This window comes from Pinus tabuliformis, chromosome X (assembly GCF_031772625.1).
Source record: "Pinus tabuliformis cultivar Carrire ecotype Pingquan chromosome X, CPIR1, whole genome shotgun sequence".
In the NCBI taxonomy this organism is placed as follows: domain Eukaryota; kingdom Viridiplantae; phylum Streptophyta; class Pinopsida; order Pinales; family Pinaceae; genus Pinus; species Pinus tabuliformis.
The window spans coordinates 303,066,542-303,086,047 of NC_142308.1; the positions used below are offsets into that span (position 1 = coordinate 303,066,542).

The 19,506-nt window shown below is 35.4% G+C and overlaps 1 protein-coding gene across 1 annotated transcript; it reads right to left on the bottom strand.

The window, feature by feature from the left end:
• Positions 1 to 4,226: 4,226 nt before the first annotated feature.
• Positions 4,227 to 5,708, bottom strand: LOC149139625 (uncharacterized). The gene is made up of 3 exons (XM_089449904.1): positions 5,495 to 5,708; positions 5,254 to 5,319; positions 4,227 to 5,122 (listed from the first exon to the last, which is right to left on the bottom strand). The coding sequence occupies exons 1-3, from the start codon at positions 5,693 to 5,695 to the stop codon at positions 4,652 to 4,654; spliced, it is 738 nt and encodes a 245-aa protein (XP_089306030.1). The 5' UTR covers positions 5,696 to 5,708; the 3' UTR covers positions 4,227 to 4,651.
• Positions 5,709 to 19,506: the final 13,798 nt, after the last annotated feature.

Genomic DNA, 19,506 nt, shown 5'->3' on the forward strand with positions numbered 1-19,506 from the left:
GATATTATCATATTGAAATCTCCTACAACGATCGAGGGCAAAATGGGATGTCTCGCTCTTAGTTCCTCCAGGGAAGTGAGAAGCTTGAGCTTGTCTACTTGCTTTTGAGGTCAATAAACATTTGTAATCATGTATATCTCCTTCTCCCCAACAGGTTGACATATCAGGGAGAGATAGTTATTGGATGCTTCAGCATCCAGAATTCCCAAATTATGTGAGTCCCACAAAGTGAGAGTCCCACCCACCAAGTGATTTGCCTTAACCTCTAAATACCCATATTTGAATAACCACTTATTATGAATATATCTTATCTTTTCCATTGAAAATTCTGTCTCCTGAATAAAAACCATGTCTGTTTTTTCTTCCTTCATTTTGTTTCTAAGATTTCTTTGTTTCCTCCTATTCGCTATTCCTCTAATGTTCCAGGTTGTGAACTTCATTAAGAAAGGTTAGTAAAGGAATAACTGGTGAGATCTTTCATCTTACCTGAGTTGATCAACAGTTTTCCACATTCGTTCAACAATTCATTTTTCCTCTTTCTTCCTCTTTTCCTTCCTAAGTTCTTTGGAGATTGTGCTTAAGGACTCTCCATCATCTTGACCCCACTTAGCTCCTGGCTTTCATGATTTCTTTTGACTCCAGCTCCCTTCACTTGTGACCTCTAGAGAAAGAGCTATTGTACTCTATTATAGTCCTCTTTTGGCAGGGAGTCCATCCCTATTTTTTTCCTTGTTCTAGAAATATCTCTAGATCTAGATTTTCCTTGTCCAGAAGCTCCTGTAACTCATGGTCCTCTATTCCTGCTTCACTTGGAGTCATCTCTTGGTCCCTATTGATCTCCATCAAGCTTGGTAGATCATCCTTTTGCTAGCTGTCTAGTGTGACATCCTCTATGTTAGCTACCCTATCCCGTTCCTTTATTACATTCTCCATGTCCTGGACTATCTCCTTGTTCCCCTCTTCTTCCTCCAAGATCTTGAGGTTGTTTTTTATTGTGTGCCTGTCCTCATTTGCCTTCTTGTGTGGACGCTTTCCTCCTTTTCCTTTACTCTCGACTTTGGTGAAAGCCTCATGGTCTCTCTCCCCAGTGGTTTTTTGGTTATCTTCCTTGTTGATTGTGGGGCAGTCTCTGTATAGATGCCCATGTTCATGGCATTGCAGCATCTAAATGGTATGTGCTCATAGTCCGTTGTCTGCACCCATTCTTCATCATATACTTCGAAAATGATCGCTTCTGTAGGGCTCCAGATAGATCCATTTCCACACATATTCGGGCAATGGAGGTATATCTTCCTTTCAGAGTTTCCTCTATGATTTTTAGAAAATGTCCCAGCTTGTTTCCTATGGTTTTCAAAGATTTAGGTAGCCAATAATCAATAAGAAGGGAATATAGTCTGATCCAAACCAGTACTGATGTGAATGTTTCACATTCCGAGACAAAGTTCATCATCCATGGCCACATGTAGAGTCCTGCCGCAACATAGAAATAGGGCCCCCTTCAAACACTCTGTCTTTGTCTTCTATGCTTGCAAACACTATTGTGAAAAAGCCGTTAGAACCCAGATGTATATATATTTCTCCCTTTTGCTTTCAATGGCTCCTTATTCAGACATGTAACCCCCTTTCCGTCAACCATAGCCCCATTAACTTTCATATGATTGCATACTTCATCATATGATCTCTATGAGCTTGTATCGTTAGGTCACTCAATACGACCCGAGGAATAATGCTTGACTTGGGCTTGGAAACTCCACTAGTCTTTCTAGAAGCTAGTTTTTCACTACTGCCTCCATTCTCCTTTCCTTTTCTAGTTTCCTGTTGATTCCCTTCCTGATCCTGATCACCGCTTCTTCTAGATGTCCCCTAAATTCTGGTTTCTGAGATCTTGTTCGGTGGTTTTTTGAAATGTTTCTTTCCTGCATCCTGACTTCCTCCTGTGGCTACTTGGTTGTAGGAGGGAGCAACACTCCCCCCTGCATTCCCTGCCATGGTACCCTGAATCCAAAACCCTGTCTCCAATTCCAACCCTAGCTTGTCCACTCCAAAACTTCAACACATTCTCAAGCTGAGCAGACTTGGCCAAGGCAAGTCACTCCTCATGACTAGTCAACTCCCTCACTCAGGTTTGATCACAAGACCTCACCATCTTTACAAGTCCAACTTTGCCAACCAGTTACCTTGGCCGACCTTAAAGGTGAGCAGGCTTGGCCTAGGCAAGTCACTCCTCGCGACTAGTCAATGCCCTCGCTTAGGTTTGAGCACAAGACCTCACCGTCTTTACGAGTTCGACTTTACCAACCAGTTGCCTCCGCCGACCTTTCTGTTGGCTTTGATATCCACAAAGGTGGCGTAATTAAATTAAACATGACAAAAGAAAATGAACAATGAATTTGAAACCTTCATTCCATTCCTTTTGATGTTCATTGTCCCATTGGTTGAGCTCAAGTGAATCGGACTATAAAACAACTTGAAATAATCATTTTATTCCTCTTGACTGGTTCTTTGTCACTAAAACCCTCAACCCTTCTTTTGTACCTTTTGATGGTGGTTCTTGCGGTGGTTGTGCATTCCTTATAGTTAAGGCATGGATATTTCAAGAGGGCCCCTTTCCATACGAGTGGTTAGCAAGTGTGAATCAGTCCATTGGCATAAGCCTTAGAAAAACATAAAAGAGTGAACTCACCTAATGTTTCTGTTATATCTTCAAATGTGGTGTCATACATATATAAGCACTCTGAAGGGGGTTATGAGGCCATTGATTACAACATGGACATGAATTCTCTTGAACTACAATTCAAATCCAATGGTTGAAACCAAAGTTTCACTTTGTTATATCTATTCGCTCAGTTGTTCTACAAGTGAATCTGATATTGAATTCGACAACATTTTAATTCTTTGAAGTTAATCTGAAACAAAATTTGGAGTTGATATTCATTTGGATACTTTTTCAAACGTTAATATATATCTCCATAGTTGGAAATAATAGCAACTCCAGATCTCCTGAAATAGTATCCATCCCCTTGAGAAGGCATAGTGAAAAAAGAGTGCACTAGGGCACGATGTTTAAGGCATTTCTCATGGCTTGCACTAAATGTTAAGCTTGATTTAATCTAAACATACAAAATACCTTTAACATTTAGAGGTTGTGTGAAAATATTTTTTATCACAAAAGTGATGGGTGGAAAAATGAATTTTATTGTTTTTATGGTTGGTCTCATACTAAGTGGAAAAGAGAATTATCTTGAATACTCAAGGAAAATTGAGTGTACATTGATTTTCAATGATTTTTGTAATGTCATTTATGGTAGCCACATTAAACTTATGAAAATGACAACAAGAAAAGAAACATTAAATTTTTTTTTATTGCTACTTGCATAAGTGAAGATGTGACTAAACATATTAGGTATATTAAAAAAAATTGGACTCATTTGAAGAAGGCTAAATCTGTATATGATTTATGTTCAAATTTCATAAATGCAGCTAATTCATTTGTTGATGAAACTCTTCATCCTTGAAATGAGAGATAATGATATCATAGCTTTATCTTCCAAAAGTAAATGTTGATGCCATTGGTGTGAATATAGACATTTCTCTCATATTCTTCATTGAGGCTCTCTACCCCCCATGGTCCTACTATCTTGAGTCACTTCAAGCTAGTGGACAACTAAGATCTCTTGATTTAATTAACTCCTTGTTGGAGAAAAGTGTAGAATGTGAGAAAGATTCTTCGAAGAAGACAACTCAATCCACTGGAAGAATTTTTTTCCTTCCTAAAAAACAAAAGAATGAATCACATGATTCCACTAGAGCATATTGCAGTGAGAAGTGAACAAAAAGAAGAATTTTAGAGGTAGCGGGTAGAAAGATCAAAGCCAAATGTCTAATTTCTACTATGTTTATTGTAGTAAGAATTGGTATTAAGCAAAAACATGCAAAATCTCATGGGATAAGATTAAAGAGAAGTAGGAACACAAGAAAGACAAAGGTAAAGCCTCTAAATCAACTCATTTTGTTTTTTTCTCATTAAAATATTGACATAAACGAATATTTATTGAAAACTTAGTTTGAGTCTTAAAGAGATGCCCTATTGATTAACATTAGGCTACTTGCGTTATGAATTTCTAAAAATATTTTTTAAAGAATTGAATGATAATGTAAATGATAAAGTGTATTTTGTAAATAAATCCAATTTCCAACTTGCAATATTTGGAACTATCATGCTCAAATTCATGGTCAGATTACTGGTTGACATTTGACAACAAGCCCATTCCATTCACATATGTCGATGGAAAATTTGAAATGAGATGGGATGATGACCAATTGTTGAAATGGGAGCGCACATAATTATACACATGTTTCTCACTCTGCTAAAAGTACATTGGCTTCTGTTATTTTGTGGTATACTGGATTTGTCTTGCAGTCAGACTCACGATGTCTGAAATTGACAAGCTAGCGGCTGGGCCATCCTATTTCCGAACGACTTGAACGTGTATAACACGCAATGGACCTCTGCTCGATACTTCTGATTGACCATCTTGATTTTTTTTCTATATCTTAAACCTCAGAATTATGTAGAAAACACTGACCATCCATCCTTCCATCTGTGAAAGATTGCAGCTGTGAAATATAATGGTTTTTTGTTTCATTGACTTTATATTTGAAACCCCGGCCTGGAATTCTGGAGGTTGCAGGGATCTCGGAATGTAACATAGGCAACCTGGCAGACATCGTATTTGAGCTTTTTAGCCCCCAGGCTTTTCCAAAACACGATCCAAGGGTTCACGTTGGGATTATCATCATTATTTACCAGAACAGACGCGGATTCAACGCTATCCCACACTCCTAACCCTATTATCTGCTTCCCGTCCAGAGACTCATAGAAGGAGGAAGATAATATACCCTTGAGCCGAACGAAGTAGGACTTGAGTATGGCCAGGCAGCTGTACGAAATCATATCCTGTATCTTCGAGCTTGCCGTGTAGATTCTTCTGAGGCTAACAATGTCTCCCAGGGATAACTGAGCAAAGGGAACCCCTCTGCTTATTTCCCGTGAAGTCAACCGGAACCAACCGGAGTCCACTATTTTGACTGCGCTGGTCATCCCCTTTGTGAATACTGCTGCCTGATTATCATAACAAATCAATTAGTCAGGGCCTAGATTTTTCCTCATCCAATAAAATGCTAAACTTATAAACTGTTAAACTAAGGTTGATTGGAGATTTCAGAAATCTAAAATTAATCTAAAAAAATTACCTGAGGTAGATTCAACCCAAGCCCATTGGCACTGGATTCCCCTTTCGAGACGGCAAACAAAGCAACCTGCACATACAGTATAATAAATTAGTAGAAGGCCGTCTCTGATCTGAAAACTAGAAAAACTGAAAACATTAATATAAATTCATCTAAATCTACCAAAGGTTAAATGGTATCAAATCTCTTCATACGTAAACCTTCTTAGAATGCTAGATCAAATTTGTTGTTCGCATACACATACCCATGATTGCTCGAGGCTCTTCAGAATGGCGACGTCAATGTTGTTTCCTTTTTCTAGCAGAGCGGCCACTCTGGCCATGTGGGTAACCGCGTCCTGAATGTCGCAGCCATGTTGAGGCTCGTATATCGCAAATGAAATCCACATTCTGCTTTGCGATTGGGTCTGCTGCGGCTGGTTACAGGAGGAAGGGGGAGTCATCATTTTCGTTCTTGGATGATCTGTGGTACGCTAGATCTGTTTATAGGGTGTGTGCTGCATTGGTGACTATCATTGGCGCGACAAAAGCGATCTGGCACGTGTTTAAAGCACGTGGATCCATCGCTTGGACGCATTATGCCATCTCCCCCCACGGCAAATAGTTTGACTGTAGTGAAAATAAAGATCCCACATTGGTCGTATGAATTTTAAGAGTCCACGTTGATGATAAGGATTATAATGCAGGGTAAGTGGAGGGTCCACGTTGATGATAAGGATTATAATGCAGGGTAAGTGGAGGTAAGGGCCAAACTTAATCATAATTGCAGGTGCAACTCAGCATAACGGTACCACCATTGAAAACAAGAAATTTATATTAATAATTTTGATGAATATAATTATGACCACCATTGAAAACAAGAAATTTATATTAATAAATTTGATGAATATAATTATGATCAAGTACATCTTATAGGAATTGAAAACTAAAAATATTATATATACTATCCTTACTCAATTTTTGAGACTGATGGACTTTTGAGACTGATCGGATTGACATCTAAAAATATTGTATATACTTTTTTGAGACTGATGGACTTTTGAGACTGATCGGATTGAGAACTAAAAATATTGTATATACTTTAAATCGAATAACTGCAATATCCTTACTCTCAATTTTTGAGACTGATGGACTTTTGAGACTGATTGGATTGAGGGGTATTTGGTTATTTTAATGTAGTAATGTGGTATTTATATAAAGTTATTTTACATTTTAAATTTCTAGAATAATGGTGTGATTGTTCAAATAGTTAGAAAAATAAGACAAAAAATTATAGCATGTTTAAATTATGTTTTATAATGTACAATAAAATTTTAATAATGAAATTTAAAAGAGTTGAAAACAAATAATATATATTAATTGTTATGAAATTAATATATTTATTATAAAGTAGATATGTTTCATAGAAAATTTAAAATTTAAAATATTAAATATATTTAAAATATATTAAAGATATGAATATTTTATTTTTGAATGGCTAAAATTTTAATAAGTAAATTTAAAAGCATTGAAACCAACCATTTATGTTAATTATTATGAAATTAATATATTTATAATAAGGTAGATATGTTTCATAGAAAATTTTAAATTTAAAATATTAAATATATTTAAAATATATTAAAGATATGAATATTTTATTTTGAAAGGCTAAAATTTTAATAATTAGATTTAAAAGCATTGAAGCCAGCAATTTATGTTAATTGTTATGAAATTAATGTATTTATAATAAAGTAGATATGATTCAAAATGTATTTAAATTGAAAATATTAAATATAGTTTAAAATAAAAAAAGAATAAAAAAAATTATTTTTATTTATTTTATTTTTTTTCTTGGAAAGTTAAAACATAAATAAAGTAGGTAAACTTTTTAAAATTTTAGTAATTTTTTATTTTTATCTTTTAAGTATTAAAAAAATAAATAAATCTCATATACTAATTTAATATCTTATTTAATAATAATTTTAAAACATTATTATTTATTATTATAATAAATATTTAAAAAAAATATTATTTTAATAGCCATATTTTTTTGTAATAATACAATAACAAGATGTATTAAAATAATTTTTATAAATAACTTATCTGATAATTAGGCTTTGAAAAATTAGTTATAAATTTATGTAAGATTAGATTACACTTCATTAACTTTATAAATTTATATAACATTGGAGTTAGCTCAATTGACTTTATAAATTTAAGTAAAATTGGAGTATACTTCACTTACTTTCAATTTCTAAGTCTTCTCTTCTAGTTTGGGTTGTGCTTGCAATCCATGTTATATGTTGTTATATCAAAGCATGTAAACAACAAGGAGCAACACTAAACACTATTCAAAATCTCTCTTTTGGAGTTTAAAATTTATTCTCTCTTTAAAATTTGCAAATCTGCATGTTTCCATATGTATTGCTTAATACATTAAGGTTGTGGATAAAAGCTCTACTTGCTACAAATTTCTAGGTGTAAATACACACGAGGTCATAGCTTACAAGAAGTAAGAACCTTGTAATGTAACATTGGATATGAAAAATGTCTATGTATATTCATGCATACATATTAATTCAAACAAAACTACACATGTATCTAGTACATGTCATCACATGTGTTGGAAAAAGATTATTTTCCATGTAGGTCTCGTCCAATTAGGCCAACACTTGCAAACTAACATCATGGCATGCAACATTTCTTATAGGGTTAAAGGTTAGAGTCTTAAGAGGTCAATATTATTTGATGTAAAAAATTTCATGTGCACTAAGTTTTCTAGTTCACAAGCATGCTCTAATGTGTGTACCCATCTATTGCAATATTTTGTGCTTGATAAAATGGACACACATATTCAATTCAATTGTGTTCGTGCATACTTCAACATTTATATCCACTACCCAACATATTATGTGCTAATTTTTACTGTTACATGTGCCATACATGCCCATTACCTTGAGAATTGTAATGAAACTCTAATTGGTTTCATGGACATATTATGACACACCCACAACATAGAAAAGAATAAAAAAAATTAAAGACAAAACTTAAGAATCTTTAAAAATTAAACTTTAAACTTGTAAATAGAATTTTGTGTTATAGATACAATACATAATTCGTAACAAACAATTATGCATTTTCTTTTTATTGTATAATATTTTGCACAAAACAATTCGTTTTTATCTTATAATATTTTGCACAAAACAATTCAATAAGCTTTTATAGCTTATTTTGAAAGAAGGAAAAAAAAATAGTTCTTATCTCAGCAGCAACTATTGCATTTAAATAAAACTAATACCTCCCAACCATAAAGAAAACAATTTAATAAATTTTTATAGCTTATTTTGAAGGAGGAAAAAAATAACTTATTTTAAAACAAGGAAAAAAAATAAGTTCTTATTTCAGCAGCCATTATTGCATTTAAATAAAACTAATACCTCCCAGCCATAAAGAAAACAATTCAATAAATTTTTATAGCTTATTTTAAAGCAAGGAAGAAAGAGAGAAAAAAAAAAAACAACTTAGTTCTTATCTCACTCGCAATTATTGCATTTAAATAAAACCAATACTTCCCCACCATAACTAAATAAAACAAACTTAGCCCTACGTTAACTCATTTCAATTACCTAAATATACACATTAAAGGAATATTTCCATAAAATATAGCCTGTTTCACTGTTGATTAAGAATGGGCATGCATATTATACTTAGGATTTGTGGGAATGGAGATACGCGTTAGCTAAACGACTGTCTGTTAGGTTCGGTGAGATAATGACTCGAAATCTAAGAAATAATGTTATAAAATTGTTTTCGATATTTGTCGTAACCAAAAAGTAAAACCTCCTTGACTTCACCACTCAATCACATGTAAAAATGTAAACGTCATGTGAAAATGGCAAGAAAAGCAAATAATACTCGTCTTTATAATGATTATAATGCTCGCTTTTACTGTCGGGTTTCAAATGAATAAGTTTATCTAAGTCTTGCTTTTCCCAGCAACAAAGTACTTTACTATTTAACGTGAGGAATGCCAACGGATTTCGATATAATAATTATTTTCAATTTTAAAAAAATAGAAATAATTGATAAGATATTTTATGAAATTTAAGGTTTTATAATTAAGATTATTTTTTTTTCTAAAGCAAGAGTAAGTCTTTTTATTATTTTGTCACTAAAAATATATTACATAAAATACATCACAGTCAAAAAGGAAGAGGGCTGAAGATTTAGCAAACACTCTTAGGGCTTGAGAACTGGGCCAAGAGCCCAAGAAAAACAAAACTCACTACCTCCATCGCTTGAACTGTGAACCGAGGTCAAGCGGTCAAGGGGCGAAATAGAACGAAAATAGGCAAACCTGAAAAAACTTTGGGCGGACCCAAAGAGCTAAATAGGGATCACATAATAAAGAACTCAGGTCCGCTATGGATCACTCGAACCCACTGACCTGTGCAACGAACTTGAGCCATTGATCTACCGCTACATGATCCAACGGTTGAGGGAAATATCGGGCAGAGAAGAAGCCGGAGGAATACCCGCCGGATGAGGGCGGTATTCTCTCTCCTCTGAAAACCACGTGTTGAATGCTGAGTGGCATCAAAAACGATTCTTATAAACCACTTCGGGTTTTGAGGACGCCCGATAACCTGGAAACCGCTTTGACACCCAGTAACCCTGGAACCACAGATGCGTTGTGCTACTGTTGTCCATTCGACTGCGCCACCCATTTGAACCGATGCGGTGTAGATTAGAGCAGATTTTTTGACTACCTGCTCCCCTGCAGAACCAATGGGAAGGTGACCTGTGGTATTCCATTGCGAGACCCGAATATGCCAATTCTCAGGTTGACTTTCAATCGAACCCCTATCGCCCATTTGACGAAAGGTCGACTGGTAGATTCGCCTTCATGTGCTGATAATGCTCCTTGTCTATGAGGGCCAGAATGTGGTAGTCCCCATGCATTTGTCCTATGGGTACCGACTCCAAGCAGCACTTGTTGTCTTTTGTGCATCTCACCCCTTCATTAGCAAGCCAATCTGCTACTCTATTGGCATCTCTACACACATGAACGAAACTAAGTGTTCTTAGAATTCTTAGGTGCGATTGAATTTGGTAATAGACCTGTGAAAGTCTCTAGTGTCTCGAGACTTTGTCTGGTGCAGTGCCCGTGCCTATCTGCTTGACCGAATTGATTATTAATTCCGAGTCAACCTCGATGATTGTGTTATGTAAATTGAACTCTATCAGAATCTTTAAGCTTTGCTCAATGGCCATGAGTTCAGCCATATTGTTAGTGGCCCTCCCAAGATGACTCTAAAAGATGATTTTTATGTTGCCCTCTTCATCTCTTATGACTCCTCCATAACCAATGTACCCAGAGTTACCTTTTGAGTCTCCGTCTATATTGAATTTTAAAAATCCATGGGGAGGGGGTTGCCAGAAAGGCTTTCCTACTGATATTTGCTTTGTTGTCTTATTTGTTCCCTGAGGGACATGAGACTGGAGTCCCAACAATTCCAGAATGTGAGCATCCCGATGACCCAGGGGTTTCGCAAGAGGTTGCTTCCGAAGGGCATTGAGAGTTTCTTTGAGCTGTTTTAGGATTTGGGCCATGATACTTTGTGCTGAGCTAGATTTATCTTTGAAGATCCTGTTGTTACGTTCTTTCCAAACATCCTAGATCAAGAAACCAGGAATCAGAGTCCAGGATGTGCTGACTATATCGTTGTCTGAGAAGTCCTTCCTCTAGTTCATTAAAGTATCAGTGATGTCATTGTCATTCCTATCTGTGTGCTTGAAGATATAGGCTACCCAATTCCATAAGGTAGAGGTGAAAGAGAAGAGGTTGAAAAGATGATCCATAGTTTCTTACTGCGGGCCATATCACTGGCATCTTGATGGCCCAACAAAACCTCTCTTTCTAAGATTTTTCCCAAGTTAGAATCTTCTTGTGCTGAACGAGCCACTTGAACAGTTTGATCTTCATCTAGTGTGGCTTGTTCCATAGGTCTTTCCAAGTATTATCAGGGCTTGGGTAGTTAAGTCCCGTGGCTATTCTTTTAGCTTCTTTGAGGTTGAAGATGCCCTCGTTGTTTCTGCCCCATCTTAGTAGATCATTTGAGGTAGAGGTCAAAATTTGTCTCTTTTCCAGAATAGCTTCCAGAACTTTAGCTTGAGTCTTCAACGGGGTCTCTTCACTGTAGTCTAGTACCTTCCAAATTCTCCATTTACCAGTGTCCCTTGACTGATCCCAGTAGTCACTTACTTTTTTCAGTCCTTTGTTAATGGTGTCGTTTTTGATGATGTCCAGTCCTTCTCTACAAAGGTTATGTTCCTGCTACCAGTTGTCCTCCTAGAACCATGCAAGCTTCCCATTTCTGATCTCCCAGAAACTGTGTTTCTAAACTAAAGCTCTATTCTCCCACGCCTTGTTCCAAATATGGGAACCTCTAATGTGTCCTGTCATTCTAATGTGGTCAATTTCTTGCCAATCCATTGCATATTTTTGTTTTTAGAGTTTATCTCAAGGGTTTTTTATTTCCTTTAACCATGTCCATCAAAGTTTTGCCCCCAAAACTTTTCTTAGGATGTCCGGGTCATGGAGAGCCAAACTGCCATGGTTTCTTGGTTTATAGAGTTTGTCCCAAGCTACCAGAGCCCATTTATTTTTCTCTTCCCCTTTACCCCAAAGAAAATCCCTTTGTATATTCTTGATTTGTTGTAAGACTCCTGTTGGTGCCAGAAGGGCTAATAACATGTAGGTTGGAATGGTTTGTGGCACTGCCTTCATGATAACTAACCTCCCTGCTAAATTCAAGGATCTGATTGTCCATTTGCTGACTTTGTCCTTCAATTTGTTAATTACAGACTCCCAGACTTCCTTTCTCAGAGGTTTGTCAGTGAGGGGTATTCCCAGATATTTCAAGGGAAGATGATCCTTTTGAAAGCCTAGAATTCTAGAGAGATTTATTTGAATTGAATTATCACTGTTGAAAAAGAAAACTTTAGATTTTATGAGGCTTACCTCAGTACCCGTGGCCATTGCAAACTCATACAGGATTTGTTTGAATGCTTTGGCTTCCTTGACTGTGGGTGTGCCCTATAGCATAGTGTCATCCACAAATTGTTGATGGGTCAATGTGTCCCCATTTGGAGTGAGTCTAAGTCCCTAGATTCTTCCTTCCTCCTCGGCTAAAATGATCGCTCTACCCAATCCTTCCATCATGAGAATGAAGAGGAAGGGGGAGAGAGGATCTCCTCATCTAAGGCCTCTCGATGGCCTAAAGGTTTTGGATGGAGAGCCATTAAGAAGAATTGAACAACTGGCAGTGGTAACAAGAGCCATGACCCATCTTATCCAGTTGTGGTCAAAGCCATATGCTTTAAGAACTTCCGTGATATAAGACCAGCTTAGCTTATCATAAGCTTTCGCTATGTCCAGTTGTATTATCATACCTGCTTGCTTATTGGTCTTGAGGGAATGCACCACTTCGTGAGCTTGAATGATGTTATTGAGAATTTGTCCACCTTCCACATATCCAGTCTGCTCCTCTGACACAAGTGATGGAAGAAGGGGTTTGAGTCTGTTAGCAATTACTTTGGAAGTGATTTTTTACACCACATTGCATAAAGCTATGGGTCTGAATCTATCTAGAGTCATGGCTTTTTCCTATTTGGGGATTAAGGATATGAAGGATTCATTAAGTGCTCTTAGAACTGATTTTGATTTTCTCGAGTCCTCCACCACCTCTAGAATCTCATGTTTCATTGTTTCCCAACATGTATTGAAAAAGTCTACATTGAAACCATCTGGCTCTAGAGCCTTCCCATTGTGCATTTCTTTGATTGCTTCATTGACCTCTTCCTCCGTTACTAGCCTATTTAGATTATAGCTATCTTCTCTGGTTACCATTTTTGGAATATGCTGAGTAAAAATTTTAGTAAATTGAGATCTGTCTTCCATGGTCTCCTCTGCTATATTTTGAAAATGTTGAACTAGTACAACTTCCATTTCCTTGTGAGTATTTTACTATGTTCCTTGAGGATCTATAAGTTTTGTGATCCTATTATGTGCCCTATGTTCCATGGTAGACTTGTGAAATAACCTCTTATTTCTCTCCCCTTCCTCAATCCATTGCACTCTAGATTTCTGTCTCTAGAAGATTTCCTCCTGCCGACATTTGTTGTCCCATTCTTGTTGAAGTGAGTCTGCTTGCATTTTTCTTTCCTCTATGTAGCCTTATGTGATGAGAATTTGATTAATTTCTTGTAATTTTTTTTCCACTTCTTCCCTGGCTTTGAATATGTTACCAAACTCATTTTTATTCCATTCTTTGAGCTTTCTCTTGATGTGTTTGAGTCTTTGATGTAGGAGGAACATTTTTATGCCTTGGGTGGGTATTTCTTCAGCCCACCAATTTCCAATGTTAGTGATGAAATCAGGGTGAGTAAGGCAGACATTTCCAAACCTGAAAGGTCTGTTCCTAGGGGTTCCAATAAATGAAGCTTCCAGTTGGATGGGTCAGTGGTTCGAGCCTCCGAAAGGGAGGATGAAAGCTGTCATGATACGGCCAGTGAGAAGGAGATCCTTTGAGATTATGAATTTGTCTAATCTTGAGGCTACTTGGGAAGTTCCTCCTCTATTGTTGTTCCACGTGAATATGTCATTTATTGTATCCATATCCACCAATCTCATATTCTTAAGGAAGTTCAGGAAGGCTATAGAGTCTCTACCAAGTGTTCTGGTTCCCCCTTTTTTCTCTGTGAGAGATCTGATCATATTGAAGTCCCCTCCCAGAATCCAGGGAACTGTTGGATGTCTCTCTCTCAGCTCCTCCAGAGAGGTGAGGAGCCTGAGTTTGTCTTCCATAAGTTGAGGACCATAAACATTTGTGATCACGTAACAATCCTTATCCCCTAAAGGTTGGATAACCATTGAAAGGTGCTTTCTGGATGCCTTAGCATCTAGCATTCCAAGTTTTTGAGGATTCCAACAATGAGCTCAATTTGAGCCTTACACACAAATGGAAATATAATAATAAGAGCTTACTTGAACCTCCCAAGTTCTCTTATCAGTAGACAGACTCCCTTAATGTTCTCTATCTAAGATTTGTCTCGTCATTTTCTTGCAACACTACCTCCCCCCTGCTCTCTATCTGTGGCATTATTTTAAAGCCAACACTTCCTGTTTGTTTCATCTCTTCGACTCTTAAGTTTCTTTGACCTCTGTCTGTTCGAATCCCTCTTCCAGCATTTCCCAAGTATGGCATAATGCCTGAAGCGGAGGTGGTCACCAATTTCATAACGTAAGAATGCCTGGTTCCCTTTGAAATCCATCGGATTCCCAAATGCAACCGTCCTTTTCATAAACACAGAGGAATATGCATAAAACAAGAAAAATTAACCAAAAATCATATATCAGACTTGAAAAGTCCTTAAATATGCTTCATTCCCTTATCAGGTCCATTCATAAGTCACCATCGCATATCGAAATGGCTCGATTCCTTTGTATTTTGGAAATACATGAAAAATCACGAAAATACATTGAAATGGCCCTATTACGGACTTGAAATCCTATAAAATATTGTCGATAATCCTATCGGGTCTAGATCATCAGGTTGCTCTGATTGCGATATCACAATCGCTCATCGAAATGTCCCTGGGCCATTTTAAGCACCCCTGCAATCCCTCGATAGCGATTTGTCGATCTAATACGAGCCGTCGATCTACTCACTTGATCGACGGTCCTGATTCACTTTGCTAATCACTGTCACAATATGTGTATACACAGCACTGACATCGTTGTTCGCAATCGCAACTCTTATGTGGATCTCGTTGGTCTCTGCCAAAGAGTGAGAATTCCTCCAGCTGAATTATTTGCTTTAACTTCTAGATACTCATACTTAATAAGTCATTTGCTATGCATTTCTCTAATTTTGTCTACTGAGCATTTTTTTCCTGTATAAACACCATATCTGGTTTTTCTTCTTTTAATATGTTACTAAGATTTCTTTGTTTCCTTTTACTCCCTAGTCCTCTAATGTTCCAGGTTGTAAGCTTCATAATGATGGGTTTGTAAAAGAGTAACTGGTGAGATCCTTCATCTTACCTAAATTAATCATGATTTTTCCACACTTCTAGTAATTCATTCTGTCTCCTTCTTCCTCTTTTCTTGCATAGGTTCTTGGTGGAGTGTCCTGTTATTATCTCCATTGATTTAAACCCTCTCGTTTCCTACCTATCATGGTTCCTTTTGGATCCTATAGCCCTTGTATGAGACCTTCGGAGGAATAGCTATTGTACTCTGTCAAACTCCTCTTGTGGTAGATAGTCAATTCCTTTGTTGATTCCCTGCTCTAGAAACTTTTCTAGTTCAAGGTTCTCCCTCTCGAGGATCTTCTGTAGGTCTTGTTCCTCTATATCTCCTTCGCTTGGGGTCATCTCATGGTCCCTTCCAGGTTCCATGATGCTCAGTGGGTCCTCCTTTTCTCCATTGTACTCCTGTATGATTTCCATGCTATCCTCTTTTTCCTTCTCTATATGGTAGTCCTATGGTTTCTTGTGCTTTCCGTTTTCTCCTCCTTCTTCTAAAATTTTGAAACTATTATGATTTGGTATCTTACTTTCACTGGGTTTCTTTTGGGACTTTCCCCCCACCTTTTCCTCTACCTCCCACTCTGGTAAAACCTTCAGGGTCTTTTCCTTTGTTGGTTTTTGGGTATTCCTCGCTTTTGTTAAGTGGGCATTCTCTGAAGAGGTGCCCATGTTCATGACATTTAAGACATCTCAATGGGATGTGTTCATAGTCGACTGCCTAGACCCATTCCTCGTCATAAAATTCCAGGATGAATTCATCCGGGAGTGCTCTCGATAAGTCCATCTCTACACATATGCGAGCAAAGGAGGTATATTTCCCTCGTAGAGTCACTTCTTATATCTTTATGAAATGCTCTAATTTGTTACCTATATCTTTTAAAGATTCCGACAGCCAGTAATCTAAAGGTAAGGAGTATAATCTAATCCATACCGGGACTGATGTGAACGTTTCTCGCTCTGGAACAAAGTTCATCACCCAAGGTCACATGTAAAGGCCTACAACAACATAGAAGTAGGGTCCTCCTTCGAAAAATCTGTCTTTGTCCTCTAGGTTAGTGAAAACCACTATGAAGAAACCCTTGGAGTCAAGATGTAAATTTATTTCTCCCTTTAGTTTCCAGTTGTTTCTTATCCATATATACAACGCTTTCTTCGTAGGCCATATGCCCATGAACTTGCAAATGACTGCATAAGTCGCCATATGGTTTCTGTGCACCTGTAGTGCAGGATTGTTTAAGACCACCTAGGTTTAATGTTAGCCTTGGGCTTGCAAGGCCCCATTGCAGACATTTTCTTAGTTCTCTAACTGCTTTCGGCAAGATTCATTTCCCGCCTAGCTTCCTTGTGGGTCCCTTCCTTTTCATGGGAATTGTTGCTTCCCAGCTTGTGAATGCCAGTTGTCTTTGTCTCTGCCTCCGGTGGTTTTAGAAAATTGTTCAAATTCGCCTCTTTGCTTTTGTTTGAAACCACGTTACTATAGGAGAGAGTGGAGCTCCCTCCTCCAAGCCCCTTTATTATCCGCTCACTCCTATCGCCTCCTATTCAAAACCCTAGTACCTCAGAGCTCTCTTGGCCTTTCAATAACGATAACTCAACCTCTTATAATTAAGATTATCACTTAGGGTTTACTTTCTAATTATATAATTGTAAATTCAGAACTATTTATTATTATATAATTTATCAAGATGGTTAATTATAGTTTGTTATTTTGTTATTTTAATATGTGAGTTAGAATTTTATGTAAATATATTATTTAATTTATACTTAAATCAGGTATTTTGGATATAAATGTTATTTTTTTTTTATTTTTTTTGAAGTTTAAAAATATATAATTATATTTATGAAAATACATTATCAAAGTAATTAAATAATTTTTCAAAGTAACATTTATATAATTAAGGGATAAATATTATATGATTTTATTTAAAATTATAAAGAATTATTGTGTTGGGAGGTATTTTCTAATTTAGTATGGAAGATATGTTGTAATGTCTTATTCTCTTTGATTTTAGGTTTTTGTGATTCAATTTTTTTTTTTAAATGTTTTCCAGATTGATCACATAATCACTCTTTTTGGTCGAATTTTCCAACCAACTTTTGTTCTCTTAAATATTATGATTTTTTCAAATTACATAAAAGAAAAAGTTAAAATAAATAAAATAAATAAATATTATAATTTATGATTTCAAGCTTCTGTGATGCATAATGAATTATGAAAAGTCTTTCTGTAGAATTCACATAAGAAAATTTTTTTGGCCAACGCATTTCGAATCAACAAGCATGGTTCATCATCACGAGCACATGAACAATAATATTTAAATTTATATATTAATTTATTAATATATTAAAAACAAATATTATTAAGTAAACTAGTTTTTGAAAAATAATATTTAAATAATTATATTAGTTTATTAATTTATTATTTAATAGGTAAGTAGTATAATTAGTAATAAAACATTTTGAGTTGGTCAAATTACATAAAAATAAAATAAAGTACAAAAATTAATAACCATAATTATAATTAATAATTGAATCAGCCTAAGATCCATCTTAATTTCGAATTTGCCTAGTATAACTTATAGAATAGTTTTTCGAATGCTGTTTTCCGATCATTTTAACAAAATTTTAATAAATATTTTTAAAAACTTGAATTTAAATTATTTAATTAGAGAAAAAAATTTACTAAGTTTAAGATTTTATGATTAAGATTATCACTTAAAATTTAGTATTTTAATTATTTTATTGTGAATTAAGAACTACTTATTATTATATAATTTATTAAGATTATTACTTCTCATATGTTATTGTAACATGTGAGTTAAAAATTTATGTAAATACGCTATTTAGTATATGATTTAATTTAAGCCTAAATCATGTAATTTGGTTATATTACTTCCCGTCTGTTATTTTAACATATTACTTCACGTCCGTTATTTTAACATGTGAGTTAAAAATTTATGTAAATACATAATTTAGTATATGATTTAATTTAAGCCTAAATCATGTAATTTGGTTATAGATGTGATTTTATTTTTATTTAAAGTTTGAAAATATATTATTAATGTGATTAAATATTTTTATTAAGAATTATATAACTAAGGGATCAATATTATATCATTTTGCTTAAAATTATAAAGAAGTATTGCATTGAGAAGCTTTCTCCAATTTAATATAGAAGATATGTTATAATATACTATTATGTTATATTTATTTTATGGTTTAGTCAAATTACACTAAAGAAAAAATTAAGATAAAATAAAATTTAAAATAAATAATGTAACATACCCCGGTAACCTCGCAGGTAAAAGTAGGGAGTTAGAACCACAAGTAATTAACCAATTCACAACTCCTCAATCATTATCAACCATTAAATATAATATTCATTGGTGCATCAAGTAAGTTGCCATCAAAGACAGTAAGTTTCATAAGCATTGCGTAATCTTTAACCATCACTGTAATAACATAAAACTGTCTCATGAATCCATGCATCCATTTCTTGATATCCTTAACCATATTAGATAATCATGTAATCTAATAAAGATCCATCAACATCAAGGATTCAACATCATCCGTCTGACACAAAAAGGCAATCACATCAATCACACCATTGAACACGGATATACGCTGGAAACCCCGTAGGGTGAAAACCAGCAAACGTTTAATCTTCTTATTAAACGCTCGTGAGGGTTTTCACCCCTCACTCAATGGCTTAAAGGGATTCCATCCCTTAACCATTGTATTAAAATCTTTACAATGAATTATCGTTAAGCTATCACATAACTAGCTAAAAGCTAATACAGCTTACATGTAATCTTTTTATTTACATACCGCCACATGCAACATTCGTTGTGGCCTAATTGTTCTAGCAACGGACAATACTGCAGCTTGAACTCATCTGCATGAACGAATAATCCTTTTTCCTGCCATAATGTTAAACATCACTTTCCTTGGCACCATCTGCCATCGTTTCCTGTCAATGCAGTCATCAACAATCTTGACAACAAGATTAGTTACAATAATATTGAAACAATAATCAACATCTACTGTCAATGCAGTCATCAACAATCTTGGCAACAAGATTAGTTACATTATTAAAGAATCAATAAACAATGTCTGAAATAGATTCTTTAGCATCGTCTCATATGCATAAGCAAGCATGACTTACTATTAAACTAGCATATAT

Bases quoted from the DNA above. Each gene is read 5' to 3' on its own strand.
- LOC149139625 (XM_089449904.1), bottom strand. From the start codon at position 5,695: ATGATGACTCCCCCTTCCTCCTGTAACCAGCCGCAGCAGACCCAATCG. The intron at 5,320-5,494 runs GTATGTGTATGC...CTGTATGTGCAG, and splicing joins AGAGCCTCGAGCAATCATGG to GTTGCTTTGTTTGCCGTCTC. The intron at 5,123-5,253 runs GTAATTTTTTTA...TATGATAATCAG, and splicing joins TTGGGTTGAATCTACCTCAG to GCAGCAGTATTCACAAAGGG.